Source organism: Pogona vitticeps, chromosome 14 (assembly GCF_051106095.1).
Source record: "Pogona vitticeps strain Pit_001003342236 chromosome 14, PviZW2.1, whole genome shotgun sequence".
Taxonomy (NCBI): Eukaryota; Metazoa; Chordata; class Lepidosauria; order Squamata; family Agamidae; genus Pogona; species Pogona vitticeps.
In genome coordinates, this window is record NC_135796.1 from 480345 (window position 1) to 495181 (window position 14837).

At 57.7% G+C, this 14837-nt stretch overlaps 1 protein-coding gene and 1 long non-coding RNA gene across 2 annotated transcripts in view; one reads left to right on the plus strand and one right to left on the minus strand.

The window, feature by feature from the left end:
* Positions 1-11648, minus strand: part of BCR (BCR activator of RhoGEF and GTPase) — an 80147-nt gene extending 68499 nt beyond the window's left edge. Inside the window, exon 1 of the mRNA XM_072983078.2 lies at positions 9892-11648. Coding sequence (XP_072839179.2) covers positions 9892-11605 — 1714 coding nt within the window. The 5' untranslated portion in view covers positions 11606-11648. The remainder of the gene's footprint in view (positions 1-9891) is intronic.
* A 1343-nt stretch (positions 11649-12991) lies between these two features.
* On the plus strand, positions 12992-14288 carry LOC140702720 (uncharacterized). The gene is made up of 2 exons (XR_013539235.1): positions 12992-13442; positions 14158-14288. It is a non-coding gene; the product is annotated as an uncharacterized LOC140702720 (long non-coding RNA).
* Positions 14289-14837: the final 549 nt, after the last annotated feature.

Consider the following 14837-nt stretch of genomic DNA (forward strand, 5'->3'; position numbering starts at 1 on the left):
TGGGGGAAAAAATCAACATAACCATCCACTGCAACAACCTGTCACTTCCATTACCATCTTGGGTCTTATACAGCCCACTCCCACGCCTTTGGCCACGTACACTGAACCATCCCACAGTGGGAGTCTCCAAGGTTAAAACCAGCCACCGTTCACTGCCTGCCATCCCGGCCCTTCAGAGAGTGTTTCGGGGGGGGGGGGGGAGGAAAAGGAGCTGCAATCATCAAACCAGGGTCACAGGTGGACTTGCATCAAAACTGCCAGAGATTTGAAGGCTCCTGTGAGACCCAGCAGGGCTGAGGAGGAGCCCACATGACTGTCCTCTTTTATGCCCTGGTGCAGGGCACCAAGTACGTTTCCCTTCTGCCAGCTGCTGGATGCAAAGGATAGCCCTCCCCCACCCCACACCCAAAGGCAGACACACACACACCCCACCTCCACCCTATGAGATGCTAGGAGGCATCCTGTCCGCCCTCAGGAGCGCCCACACCCAGAAGTGACGGACTGGGCAATAAAGCTGTGTCCCATTCCTTCCATCAGTCTGGAAATGTCATCTCACCTCTTTAGGCGAGTGGGTGTAACGGGGGAGGGGGGGAATCCAGAAACAGGCTCCTTGTACAGGAAAGGAACCAGAAACTGTCCACGCCTGAACCGGTCCAACCTGTTTGCTGGACAGACGGGCTGGGAGGACACTCAGCCTCCAGGGCATTTAGCCATGCTCAGCATTGCGGGGTGACAAACACACACCCAAAACAAGCCATGCAGTTTTCAAAAGCAGCTCTCTAAACTGGAAAAAGCTGGCTGGAGAGCTCAGTGGTTTAGGTCTCTGGCCACAGAGCCAGAGGTTGGGGGTTTGCTTCCCCACTGGGCCTCCTCTGAGTAGAGCCAACTTGTGTAGCCTTAGACAAGCTGCACAGTCTGAGGGCAATCCCAAAAGAAGAGGAGGAGGAACCACCTCTTGAGTACTCCTTACCTGGAAAGCCCTGCAACGGTTGCTGTGGGTTTTTCGGGCTCTTTGGCCATGTTGTGAACACGGCCAAAGAGCTTGAAAAACCCACAACAACCATTAGATCCCGGCCGTGAAAGCCTTCGCGAACCCTGCAAAGGGTTGCCATAAGTCAGAACTGACTTGAAGACACATATAAAAGAAATAAAACTGAAATAAACCAACAAAGAAGACTGAGATTCTTCTTCTCATGACCAGAAACATACTACAGAGGAGGGGGGGCATGGAGCCCTAAGGACTCCTTCCTTCCTTCACAGAAGGCAGGACTAGCTGCTGGTGGGCCCACAGGCTGCCCCCCCCCTTTGGGCAAGGCAGAACCGCTGAGCCTCTCCCCGCATCCCATCTTGTTGCTGAATCCACACAGAACTCCATCTGCCCGGCAGGCGTTCTCCAGCACGGCCTGCATCTCGCCGCTCCAGACAAAAGCTCTCCCGGCCTCATCCACCCACCAGGCAGTGGCGGTTTTCTCTTCGCTTGTTTGAAAGTGTGTGTGTTTTGAAAACAGAAGACAACCACAACAGGTTTTGCCCTGAAGTATTTGGCTTTTATCCTCGCCAAGCTAGCATACAGGGACCCCCCAAACATTCCCCACATGTCACAAAGATGTAATTCATTAGGACAAAAATAGGCCAATGCGGAGCCGCGACCAAGCCTCGCAGACGTGGGCAGAGGGGCTGATCTTGTGGCAGCTGCTAGAATAAAACAGAAGGGAAAGCGCCCAGAGGCTGGTGGGGGAAACTGCAGGAGGACTGCTGGGGGTGGCAAGTGGGGGATCACGGCTTGACCTCCGGGCAGCCCTGTCAGCCAACGGCCCTGGGAAGCAAGGGCTGAGACATTGGGACATGAAGAAGCTCAAAAGATAAGGACAAACCCTTTGCCCAAAGCAGGTACCAAGAAGGAGCCACGAGGTGGCCCCACTGAAGGGCACCCCAGTTCTCCCCCCCCCCTCTCTCTCTCTCTCTCTCTCTCTCTCTCTCTCTCTCTCTCACACACACACACACACACACACACACACACACACACACACACACACACACACACACACACACACACACACACATATATATATATATATATATATATATATATATATATATATATATATATATATATATATATATATATATATATATATATATATATATATATATATATATATATATATATATATATATATATATATATATATATATATATACCGGAGAGCCCAGGGGGCGAGGTGGGAGTCACCCACTTTGCTTCCATTCTGGTAAAGATGCTTGAATGGCTTTTGGCAATCCCTTCGGTGCATGGAGGGGGAGCCACCTTCGAAGCCTTGGCTGCTTAATTGTGGTGCGATGCTTCCTCTCGGTCTCCTGCAACTGTACCTTCACCAGTACACAGCACAGTTTGCCCACCTCTCGGCCTGACTTCTGGAAAGCATTCTAGGTAGGGTTTCCCTTGAAGACTGTCTGGATACTTGCAAGGGTGCAGTTAAGCAGACTCTATTCCCAAAACCTTGCAGGTTTTCAGGGCTGCTCTTAATAAAACAGTGCACAGTGCTAACGGAGTGGTGTATAAATGAATTAAATAAAGAAATAAAACAACTCTGACAACTCTAAACCACTTGAGATCTGGCTGCTTAAGCCCTTGCCTCCCCCATCACAAGCCATTCAGAAACACAGGAAAAAGGGATCACCTGCCGCCTTTGCAGGGCTTTCTCTTCTGTTGCTCCCAAAACCCTGGGATGCCTTTTTCCTTCCTTCCTTCCTTCCTTCCTTCCTTCCTTCCTTCCTTCCTTCCTTCCTTGGTTCCTTGGTTCCTTCCTTCCTTCCTTACTTACTTACTTACTTTTTTACTTACTTTTTTACTTACTTTCTTTCTTTCCTTCCTTCCTTCTTTCTTTCCTTCTTTCCTCCTTCCTTTCTTCCTTTCTTTCTTCCTTTCTTTCTTTCTTTCTTTCTTTCTTTCTTTCTTTTTTCCTTTCTTTCCTTCTTTCTTTCCTTCTTTCTTTCTTCCTTCCTTTCTTTCTTCTTTCTTTCCTTCCTTCCTTCCTCCCTTCCTTTCCTTCCTTCCTTCTTTCTTTCTTCTTTCTTTCTTTCCTTCCCTTCCTTCCTTCCTTCCTTCCTTCCTTCTTTCTTTCTTTCTTTCTTTCTTTCTTCTTTCCTTCTTTCTTTCCTTCTTTCCTTCCTTCTTTCTTTCTTTCTTTCTTTCTTTCTTTCTTTCTTTCTTTCTTTCTTTCTTTCTTCTTTCCTTCCTTCCTTCCTTCCTTCTTTCTTTCTTTCTTTCTTTTTTCCTTTCTTTCCTTCTTTCTTTCCTTCTTTCTTTCCTCCTTCCTTCCTTCCTTCCTTCCTTCCTCCCTCCCTCCCACTGGAACCCCGACTCTTTCCACTTTCCCAGAAGGCCTTTATGCAAACACCCGCTTTTTAGTTGGCCTCCTGAACCGTTCCACCCATGTCATGTTGTTTTCTTTCACGGCTTTTGGTACTTTGCCCTTTGGAGCGACGTTGCCTGAAGGGGCTCCTTTAAATATCCATCACTAAGAGGAAACGAGAGGCACAGATTGATTCATCACCGCTTTGACTCAGGGCGGCTCTGGTGACATCACAAAAGGGGAAAGACTTCCAACTTTATGGCCACAACATTTCTGCCCACCTTCCTGCTCGGACATACAGCCTCACAGACTGTATTTCTGAGGAAAACTCAGGGAAGGGAGGAAGAGGGGGATTCTTTCAAGGGAAGACAAACCGTTTCCAAGCGCTTTTTTTAAATCAGCTGGACTCAAGAGCAGCACTGGCTTTAAAAAGGCAGCTGAGGAGTTCAGCCCCAAGGATGCAGATTAACCCCCCCCACACACACACACACACACACACGGGGGACGACGAAATGCCCATCTGGGGGAGGGCGGGAGCTTCCCACCCTCAGCCGCCATTTCATGGCCAGTCTTATTTGGATTGATTCTTGGCTGTCAGGCACAAAGCAGAGGCTCCCTTATTATCCCTTCCTCCTTTGGGACACTGGAGGTGAGCGATAAGCTGCTTCTTTGGATCCGCAGCAGAGAGATAACAGGCACGGCTGTTTGAAAGAATGCGGCTTTCCCCCATGTTCTCCCACAGAAGCAAAAGCTACAGAGCTCCCCTCTCTCCTCTCCCGCATAAAAGGGAAGCCAAAATTCTGGGGCACCTTTCACAGAAGAAGCAAGGGGTCCCCCACCCCACCCCAGGAAATCTGCTCTGCTGGTGCCGGGACCATCGCTCTTCTGCCCCACCGGCCTGCTCTCCTTCCACTCACTCGAAACACAGCAGGAAGGACACGGGGCAGGAGCTGGGTATTGGGAGCATCCTATCACACCCCTGCTAAAACACCTGCCCCCCACCTCCCTCCTCCTCTTTCTTGCCCTCCATCCGGGAGTCTGTGTTGGACTTTTCAAGCCCATCCGGTTCAGAAGTGGCAGGAAATCTTACGGACCTCCAAATCCCGGAGGGCTGCCCCTCTCCTGAACACACCCTCTTCTTGGCTCCTAATCCACGGGTGATGGAAATAATGGAGAGGGTCTCATCCGTTGCTGCACCTAGACCAGGAAATCACTTCCCCCGCATGCATCTACTTCACATCCTCCACTCTGAACTCTGAACATTGTCTCCTTATCTGTCATGGCACCTTAAGGACTAGCTGCTATATTTTAATGTGAGCTTTCATGGACTGTCTGAGGAACTGGGCTTGTCCACAAAAGCTCACATTAAAGTTCATATTAAAATATAACAGTTAGTCCTTAAGGTGCTACAACATTTTTGTCGTCTTCTTCTTTTTTTTACATTTTCTTTTGTTTTTGCCTTTAATGGACAGCCAGTCACTCTCAAGTCTATCACGCTTGCTTCAAAAGACCACATTGATGGCATTCTGTGACTTGTCTCTAAAGGTCTCCATTCCGGTGCACGTGGACTTTATGGTGCTTTGCAGCGACCTGTCAATCAGTCAATCAATGTTGTTTGTTTGTTTTAAAGAAAAGAGAACTGGAGGTATTTCAGAACAAGTTTATATTGATGAAAATGCTCCTGCAATGTTCAGACCCAATTATATACATGCGGAAAACTGAAGGCAGCAGGAATAGAGGAAGACCCAGTACGAGATGGGTTGCTTTCCTAAAGGAAGCCATGTCCTTGTGTTTACAAGAGATGAGCAGGGCTATTGACGACGGGACCTTTTTGGAAGTCACTCATTCATAGGGTTCCCCTAAGAAAGATGGAGCCTTTCTTAGGTATTTCCAGGAAAAAAACATTCCCGTGTCCACCCCCTGCCACGCCAACAGAGCACACGAGAGGAAGAGAGGAAGGGAGTTTCACCTCCACGGGAGAATCTCCATCCGGCAAACAGGGGTTCTGTATGAGGCCTCCGGACGATGGGACTGGATAAGAGCCCTCCTCAAAATCCGTGCCCAGTTGCCACCTGGGAGGTGGGCAGCCAGCTCCTGATAAGCAATACAGGATACCACCTAGAGGCAAGGCCAACACCTGCCCCCCCACGACACCCCAGCCCTGAGCAGTCCTTCTTCAACCCCCCAGGACAGGCTCTCCTTGCAGCCGGAGGAAGTATTTGCCCGGCTTCAGAGCCACGGGTCTCCTGGGGAGGAACAAAGCCCCTCTCCTTGGCTGGGGAGAGCAGCCTCCGGCAACAGGGTTACAAAGCCTCTCTCTTCCCCCAGAATGGAATGGCGGTGGGGCTTGAGGGGGAGGGCTGCCTCCCGACCCCCGAGACAAACACCACTTGAGAGAGAAGCCGCCCCCTTGATGTCGGCTCCTCAGTCACCAAGCGTAGGGACCCATGGCTTCTTGGAGTCCTGAGTACCTCTCTCAGAGTCCTCCTCTTGGCCTCAAAGCCCCCCCCCCCACTGAGCTGCAGCACTCCTGCACCCTTTCACGCAACCTGGGTCAACCGATCCCTCACCTGCATGTGGACGCCTGGCGTCTCTCTCAGGCTAATCCCTCTTCCTCCTGACAGGACCGTTTCCTGCACCCTGTCGATCTTCACCTTAAGCCTTCTGCCCACACACCCCGAACTCAGCATGACAGGAGAACGGGGACACACACGCACCCCACGCTTGGCACACAGCCAGCCCACAATGCTGCACAAGGCGCCTACCCTCCAGCCCCAGGGGGCGCCTTCCTCCCCACACCTTCCACCGCACACAGCAAATAAGATGCGTCGCGGCAGCGAAGGACCCCCTGAACCCGGCTGGAGGCAACCCCTTGACTGTGAGGCGGGAGCTCCGGCCAGCCCCGTCCTGGACCATCTCCTGGCCAGGAAACGTGACCGTGCTCTCTTGAAAGGCCTCTGTTTCTTCCCCCTGGCTCTGAAGCTGGCTTTTGAAGATTGCTCCAAACCTGCTTTCTCGCCCTGTTTAAATGCATTAGACCTTCCACCGCACGCTGCTCTGAGGACTCCGTGGGCAGCCGATACCACAATCAACAGACATTTATAGGATGAACGATCCTTTGCCTGCCCCCCCTCCCCCGCCGGTCAAGTGGGGCAGATGCCTGGAACTCAACGCAGGAGGAGGCGGTTCAGCTGACAATGGCAGCAAGCAGAGACCCTCGGCACCACCTGCCACAAGGAGCGAGGCTTTGGCCACTGGCCTGCGGTGGCCCTCAGGGTTTCCTCTTGCCCCCCCCCGGCCCAATTAAAATGCCCTACAAGGAGGCAGAAACGAAGGGAGAGAGCGCCAGGCGGTGCCACGGGAACCAGGCCCTCCTCTGAAGGGGCCCTTTCCTCAGCACCGCCATCCTCTGAGGAGTGCAGAGCAGCCGGGCAGGAGGTCCAGAGGTGCTGGCCTGGAGATGAATCCCGGGTCCTCCAAACAGCCCCATTTACCTCCCCCCCCCGCCCATTGTCCTTTCATCAGCCCTCAAGAGGGAACATTTGTTTCCGACAAGGTTACAACTTGCTTTGAATGTTGCTCCAGTTCTTTTCCTTTTTTTTTCTAACCAGCTGCCAATTTCTTTGCTGCCTTCAGTTATCTGCTCCTCCATTTATACTGCTGTGTGTTTCCCATTGTTTTCTCTCGGTGCTTCTTCTCTCCGTCTTGGAAGGTGCCTTGAGGGCTGCGAGCGGAAGAGCAGAAGACCATCAACGCCGCAGGGAGACCATGAGCCGAGCAGTACATCAGAAGGGAACAACAGCCCCTGAATTGGGGGAGGGGGGGCGGAGGTAACTGAGGACCCCACACACACACACACACACTTCTAATGAGTGCTTGGATGTGTTTTAAAGAGGAACTGAAGAAAACAGCTCACCCCCTTCTATGCACGTGCACACACATGCACGCCCAAGACGAGAATTGTCAAAAGCCACCTCTCTGCTGACAAGGGCCCGTCCTGCCGCTGCGGCTGCCAAGCACCGGGGACAAACGCCTTCACAAACCCGCCCTCTGAAAGCTTGCACTCTTGCAGCCTTTTGGTTGATTTCAATCCAATTTATACCCTCTCTGTAGGTTCCAGATCTCGTCTGGCGCCCACAGACCCCGGCTGCGACACCTTGGCTTTTATACAAGCTGTGGTTTCAAAGGCGCTGGTTCTCATCAAGTCCAGTATCTGCCGAGATGCTAAATATCAGCCACGAAGACTTATTCCAGGCCAGCAAACCCACTCTCCCCTGGTCAGAAGCCCAGCCCCTGCCCCTGCCACAGAGGAAGGCCTCCCCACTCTGGAGTCTCCACCTGCCCTCCCGTGTTGGCCACCCTGAGGACGCCGGGCCCAAGATGGCCGAGCCTTGCAGAAGGCCAAGCAAAGAAGGCCTCCAGGCTCATATTCCTGCCTTGCTCCCTTTTTTAAGAAGTCAGCATTCATGGAATGGGGGAGATTTTCCTCCACCCACACGCGCAGGTACCTTAAGTAATATTTTACCACTATGAGCAGAACTATCAGAATGGATGGCTTCCCAAAAATGCAATTCTCTGTCCAAACTTTTTGCCAGCATCTTTCCTATCTCAAAAAATAAAAAATAAAAAAATGGGCAGGAGCCCACAGGTCACTTGCTTCCCACCCTTACTGTTTGGGGGGGGGGGAAATCTTAGGGGATCATCAGGGAGAGATGATTTGTACACCACAAGGGGCTTCTCAGTGGTGGCTCCCAGGCCGAGGTGGTACCTTCCCCAAGAGGCTAAGCTAGCCGGACCCTGCTGTCCTTCCAGTGGTAGGCAAAAGCCCTTCCTCTTCAGGCCCAGGAATGAGGGAATGAGCTGCTGAGGAAGGATGATTTAATGGGCCCTGATTGGCCTTTTAAAATGCTATAATGATTCTTATATCTTTTTTCTTATCATTGGGATTCAATAGTGTAGCTTAAATGCCTTTAGTACTTGGTTATCAATTGTTTTGGAAACAGCCTTGGGTCCACACACAGGGAGAAAAGCAGCACAGAAGTCAAAGGCAAAAAATAAAATAAAAAATCTGAACAATAAAAAGCAAGATAATGCAACCTTGCCAAGGAATCTGAGGAATCTCCTTCCAGCAGGAGGTGTCCAAAAAGGCCCAGGACCTCGGGCAGGAACAGCCCCTTGTCCCAAAACACAACAGCCTTGTTAATGCAGAAGATCTTCCCTCTGGAACAGGCAGGCATTTGCCCCCAAAGCACGTGACCCACACGTCAGACCCCCTGAGACATGGATCCTTCCTGAGACACAAGGAAACCGTGTGAGGGCCATGAGCTTCCCCAGCCCCGGAACCAGCCATCTGCTAAGTCTCTTCATGCTCCACATTAGGAGCTGAAACCTCTCTCTCTCTCTCTCTCTCTCTCACACACACACACCTTGCATTTTACATAAAATTCAGTTCTTTAAATCCAAAACACAAGATGATTCTTGTTTGTTCACTGGATTTTGTTCCTTGGAGTGTTCCTGCCATTAACCACCCCCCCCAAAAAAACCAAGGATCTTTTCATTCTTGTGTGGGAGCAAAAAAGGAAAAGAAAAAAAAATCAAAGCAACCTCCCCTCTCCTGCCCCCCACCCCCCCCCAACCCCCCATGGGCTGTTTTCTGGATGGAGTGTCTCAATGGCTGGAGGGATCCTGTGTATGAGAGAAAGTGGCCACCATCCTGTTCAATTCTAAACTCATCACAGCAGCCAAGAAGAGCGCTTAGCCTCCGATCCAAGCTATGTACTCTCTTGGCCAAGGAGAGAACCTTGGTGTGGGCAACTCACAGCGGCCCAGTCACCTCCAGAAGAGACCCAAACAGGTGTGTCAAGGCAGATCTGAACACCACCACTGCCCCCCCCACCAAACACTGATCCACAGGCACAAAACTCAAGCAGGTGAGAGGGAAGGAAGGGCAAATACTGCAAATACCTCCGCCAGGACCAAGCTGCAGCCCTTAAAGGCAGGAGGTAAGTGGGCTCAGCCTCCAGGGATCTGGACAGCTCCGTCATTGGCACAGTGTCTCCAGGCCAGGGGCAGAGAATCCGATCCCTATCCTGTGTGATCCAGGAGATCACAACAGCCACGCCCTCCCACCTGCCTGCCTCTGCGGGAGAGTGATGCTCTGGCCTCCTCCTATGGAGGCAGGGTCGAGAGGGAAGCCGGGGTGAGCAGAAGATGTGGCCCACACTGGTCCAGTGATGCTGCCGGCCACTCTCACACCCCCTCCCCACGCCCCCCCCAGCATACACAGAGAAACAGCTGGGCAGCTGACAGAAGACGTGAAGCCCAAGAGGATGGGATGAGACCAAACCGGGCACCAGGGACAGAAGGAGCAGCCAAGGAATGGCTGCGGGGCCAAACAGCCCCCTAACCCGGCGAGAAAGACCTCCTGGCCCCACCTCGAAGGAGGTCTGACCCCCCCCTCCAATCCTCCCACACATATACACCCCCAGCCCCCCCCTCCGTGTCCCCCAAGGCCTCCCTCCCCGGAGGGACCCACCTGCCTCTCCGTGGAAGCAGCTCTCCAGCAGGCCGGCTCGGACGGAGGGCCCCCCCGGGGGCGGCGGCGGCTGCGAGGCCGGGGGCGGCGGCGGTGGCGGGTGGTGGCGGTGGCGCTTCTGGGCCTGGGGGGTCGGGGGGCTGCTGCTGCTGTCGAAGGACTGCTGCGAGTTCTGCGAGGGGGAGCGGCTCTTGTCCCGGTAGAGGCGGCCGGCGGTGGGGCTGGGCGAGACGTGGCTCGAGGGGCCCGAGGAGAAGTCCTCCTCGCTCGAGGTCAGGTTCTCGTTGGAGCTGCAGTCCGGCGTGTAGCCCCCGCCGCCCCCGCCCCCGCCGGCCTCCTCGAAGCTGCGCGGCGAGTAGGAGCGGCGCGGCCAGGTGAGCGGCTCCCCGCCGGTCTCCCCGCCGCCTCCCCCGCGCAGGAGCGGGCCCCCCCGGGCGCCCCCGGGGCCCCCCTCGCCGCCGGGCCCCAGCCCCCCCACGTAGACGCTCTGGTAGGGCTGCAGGTCCGCCCCGGGCGCGGGCCAGGCCGGGGGCGCGGAGGGGGCGGCGGCGGCGGCCTCCAGCAGGTGGTCCCGCAGGAAGCGCGCGTTCAGCTCGGCGTCCTCGTAGTCGCCGTCGTAGCCCCCCCAGCCGAAGGCGAAGCCGAAGCCGGCCGGCCCGCCCGCGTCGGCCGAGCGGCCCCGCAGCGGGGGGAGCTTGCGGCGGGCCTCCAGCTGCATGGCCTGGCTGCCCAGGGAGCTGATCCGCTCCGAGACCTCGCGGTCGTTGACCTTCACCAGGCCCCGCTCGTGGTGGTACTCCAGGTTCACGTAGAAGGGCTTCTCCGGGGCCGGGGCCGGGGCGGCGGCGGGGGACGCGGGGCCGGCCGCCTTGCCCTCCGGGGCCCGCCCGGGCGCCTTCTTCATCCGCTCGAAGGTGGAGCGCAGGGCCGCCACGCTGGCCCCGCCGCGCTCCTTGCCCTCCGCGGCGGCGGCGGCGCCTTCCTCCTCTTCCTCTTCCTCCTCCTCCCTCGACGACACGCTCAGGAGGCGTTGTTGCCGCCGCCGGTGGCTGCCACCGCCCCCGGGACCGGCCGCCGGGCGGGCCTTGGCGGGGGAGTCCGGCCCGGGCACCGACGAGGCGGACGCTCCCTTCGGCTTCTCGCGCTCACCGGCCCCCGGGGCCTGCGGGCTGCCGGCCTGGGAGCCGTCGCTGTGGGCCGAGAGTTTGCGGAGGGCGGGCGGGCGGGGGCCCCGGTGCTGGTGGTGCTGGGGGGGCCGGTCGCCGGGCGGCGGCGGCGGCGGCGGGGGAAGGGGAAGGGCCCTGGCGTGGCCGGGCGCTTGCCTGCCCGTCTCCCGCTCCTCCTCTTCCTCCGAGGAGGCGGCGGCGGCGGCGGCGGCTGCACCGGGGGCGTCCTGGTCCCGATCCTGCGCCTCCGCCTCCTCCTCCTCCCCGTCGTCCTCGTCGTCCTCCTCGTCCTCGTCGGGCCCGCGGGAGGCGCGCTTGAAGCCCCAGCGCTGGCGGTCGTAGCTCTTCTTCTCCTTGGCCAGCAGCGTCTGCAGGTAGATCATGCGGAAGCGCTCCTTGTTGACGGCCAGCTCCAGGCGCCGGATGGAGGCCTTGCAGCGCTCCAGCTCCGCCTCGATCTCGCCCACCGAGCGCAGCGCCATCTGCGGCGGCTCCGAGTCCGCGAACTGGGCGCGCCACGCCTCGGCGAAGCCCACCGGGTCCACCATGGCCGGGGCGGCGAGGGCGGCGGGGGGGCGGCTCCTCCTGCTCCGGCGGCGGCGGCGGCTCCTGCTCCTGCTTCCTGCCGGCACGGGGGGCGGCGGCGGGCGCTCATCCCCGGGCCGGCGGCGAGGGGCCGGGGGGCGGCGGCGGCGCTTCGGCCGGCTCGCTCCTCCCCCGGCGGCGGCGGCGGCCCATCTCCCGGCGGCCCGGCCGGGCCTGCTCCTCCTCCTCCGGCTCCTCCTGGCGGCGCTGGGGGTCGAGGGAGGAGGAGGAGAACAAAGGGACCCGCCGGGCGCCCCCCGTCAGGCAGGCAGGCAGGCAGGCAGGGACGGGCGGGCTGCCTTCCTGCTCCTCCTCCTCCTCCTCCTCGGCCCGCTTCCTCGCTCTCTCGCCGGCTGGCCCGCCCGGCCCTTACGCCATGCCCGGCCTTTCCGGCTCTCGGCGCGCTCGCTGGCCTGGCCTGGCCGGGGACCGGAGCTGGAGAGGCGGCGGCGGCAACTTCAGCCCATCGCGGGCTGGGCTGGGCTGGGTTGGGCCGGCCCCTCTCGTCCGCCGCGGGGAGGGGAGGGGGAGGGGGAGGGGAGGGGGCGGGGCGCTCGTCCCCCCCTTAAAGGGCCCGCGGGGAGGGGGCGGTGCCAAAGGCCGGGCGAGCGCGCGGCGGATCCACCTGCTGGCCGGAGCGGAGGCAGGGTCTCCGGGCACGGGCCGACTGCCGGGGGGGGGGGGGACGGCGGCGGCAGCTGCACGACGCGGGCCGGACCGGGCGCCCTGGGTGGGGGCCGGGGGTCCCGAGAGCCGCCGAGCGCCTTCCGTCCCGTGCCGTCCAGCCTCCTCGGACGCCTCGAAGGGTTTTCCCACGGTACCTGAGAAGCTCGCGGAGAAGTTTCCCTTGGACCGCCCAGGATTTGAACCCTCTGCCGGTCCTCCAGCCGCCGCTCCGGAGCGGCCTCTCCGGGACGCCTCCAAGAACGGGCGCCTCGCGGAGAGCCTGGCAGAAATCCCCCAGAACTGTCGGCCGGAAGACGAGCCGTCCAACCCCCGGGCCCGGCAGGCAGGCAGGGAGGCGCCGGCGGGCCTGCGCGGAGGGTTCCGGAGCGCGTGGGGGCTCCCCTTTCGGGCCGCTCGCGGAGCCCTCCCTCCCTCGGTCCGTTCCTCCTCCCTTCCCCGGGAAGAGCGGCGGAGCCCGCGGCGCGTTTGCGGGGCGCCCTCTCGCGGGCGAAGCGCCCCCTGAGCGTGTGCCGGGTGTGTGTGTGTGTGTGGCTTTGGCGGGCCCTCCCCGGACCTCGCCCGGCGCGCGGCCGTTCTCTGATCGCGCGCTCAGCCCTTGCGGGCAGCCTGTCCCCCCCCCCCCGAAGCACAGCGCGGGGCTCGTTGCCGCAGCAGCCACGCCGCCTTTGCAAGGGGTCGCTCTAAATGGGGGGGAGGGAGGGAGGGGGCGCCCCCTCCCCAGAGCTTTCCCAGCCCTTGCCCGGCTCCCCTCCTCCCACCGACCTGTTGGGAACGAGCCCTGGGCAGGCGCGCCCGGTCAGGAGGCTGCTTCGTCCTCCCATTGAAACCCCGGAAGAATTGTGCATATATATATATATATATAATATTTGGAGATGCAGAAAGGGACCCACCTGCCCATGTGGTGGAGAGATGAAATCAATGTATTCCTGGAGAGGAAAGGGGTGAACAGTTGTAAAAGGGTATTATTACTGGCTACCTAGATTGTACGGGTCTTCAGTGTGGAAGGGACGGTCCCTCTCGGATTGGCCTTCCCAGCCCCATAGACACGGTTCCAAGACCTGACGGAAGGAGGCCTAACATGGTCACCTTGTCCCAAGGGTGAAGGTGGCACAGGTGGGGAAGGTTTAATTGGTATTGTGTTTAGTTAATACTGAATTTGTATTTCAATTTGCCCGTCCTGTATACCAGCTGCAGGTGTGTCCTTGTTTCAGGCGCCGCCCCTCCTGCTCTCGGCACTGGCCTCATCCTTGGCTCCCACAGGATCTCCTCTCCTGCTCCTTCCGTTCTATTTTCCTGCCCAGCCTCGCTCTTCCACCCCCCACCCCACCCCTTGCGCTCCTCCTAAGCAACGCTGTTCTCTGTGTGGCTAGAAAACCAGGCCGAGGAGAGGAGCCAAGGGTCCCCCCAAGCCACCAGCCGCCTCCTCTCGTCAGGGCATAAGGACAGCATGGCCAGATCTGGACCAGAGTGTCTCTGCCCACCCAGCTGTCCTTTTGGTCTCTCTGGAGGCTCGCAGGTGGTCACCCCCAGTGGTGGGTCCACATCTGGGCGGGGGGACGACACTGTGGATGAGCAACCCTTCCCTGTGCTTCCTCTCTTCCAAACATCTCTAGAACACTTTTTAAAAAAACTATTATGAAAGTCCAAGACCAGTTTATGGAACGAAAGTGGCAACCACACGGGCCCCAGGAGTCCCTTTGGGTGAGATAAATGCCAGAGAGGACTAGCCCAGGGGGAACGGAGTCTTTATTTTATTACGCACATCTTTGGAGTACACTCGGCTTTTGGAGAGCCGACAGCTCAAAATGTTTTCTTTCGTTTCTTACAGGGTACAGAGCACAGCGGGCACCAGCAGCGGGATCCACAGGGGCAGAACCGTTGTCTCCCTGCCCCAGGGAGGAAAGCCACGCTTCGGCCAATCCTTCATCCACAGTTTTTTTTAATAGATTCTTAAAGTTGTTCTTAAGAGCCATTTGAGCAAACGGCCGTCCTCGGGACCTTTCGTGGAAGTCGGGCCTTTTTGCCAAGGAGGTCCTTGTTTCTGCCTTGCTCGGTTTCAGTGGGAGGCACTCCCTTCCTTCCCACACAATGTGGAGCAAAGAGAGGGTGTCCTCCCCACAGGAGTGGGGATGCTCGGAGGAGGGCCCTCCAGGGGTCACAACAGACCCCTCCCCCAGTGAAACCAGAAGCAGGAAATAACTGGCTTTCCTTTAACTGAGCAAATAGTTTGCTAAAATAAGGCCATTTCTTCTTTTTGAAGGGCCGGGGGGGGGGGTCTGTTCCTAGGGGCACGACTCTTCCCCACTTCAACCCTTCCCACTTCTGCAGAGGCCACCTGTGAATGATAGGCCACATTATTCTCACCCCTGCCATAAATCTGTGACCCGTTACAAAAACAGCAGCCACGGAGTTGGTGCCACTCTTCTCTCCTCCCATCCCGTGGCAATCTGGCCCTGCCTCCTGGGCCACTGCCAGTGACGTGCAGCACAGAAGCAGCCATAGTGTGTC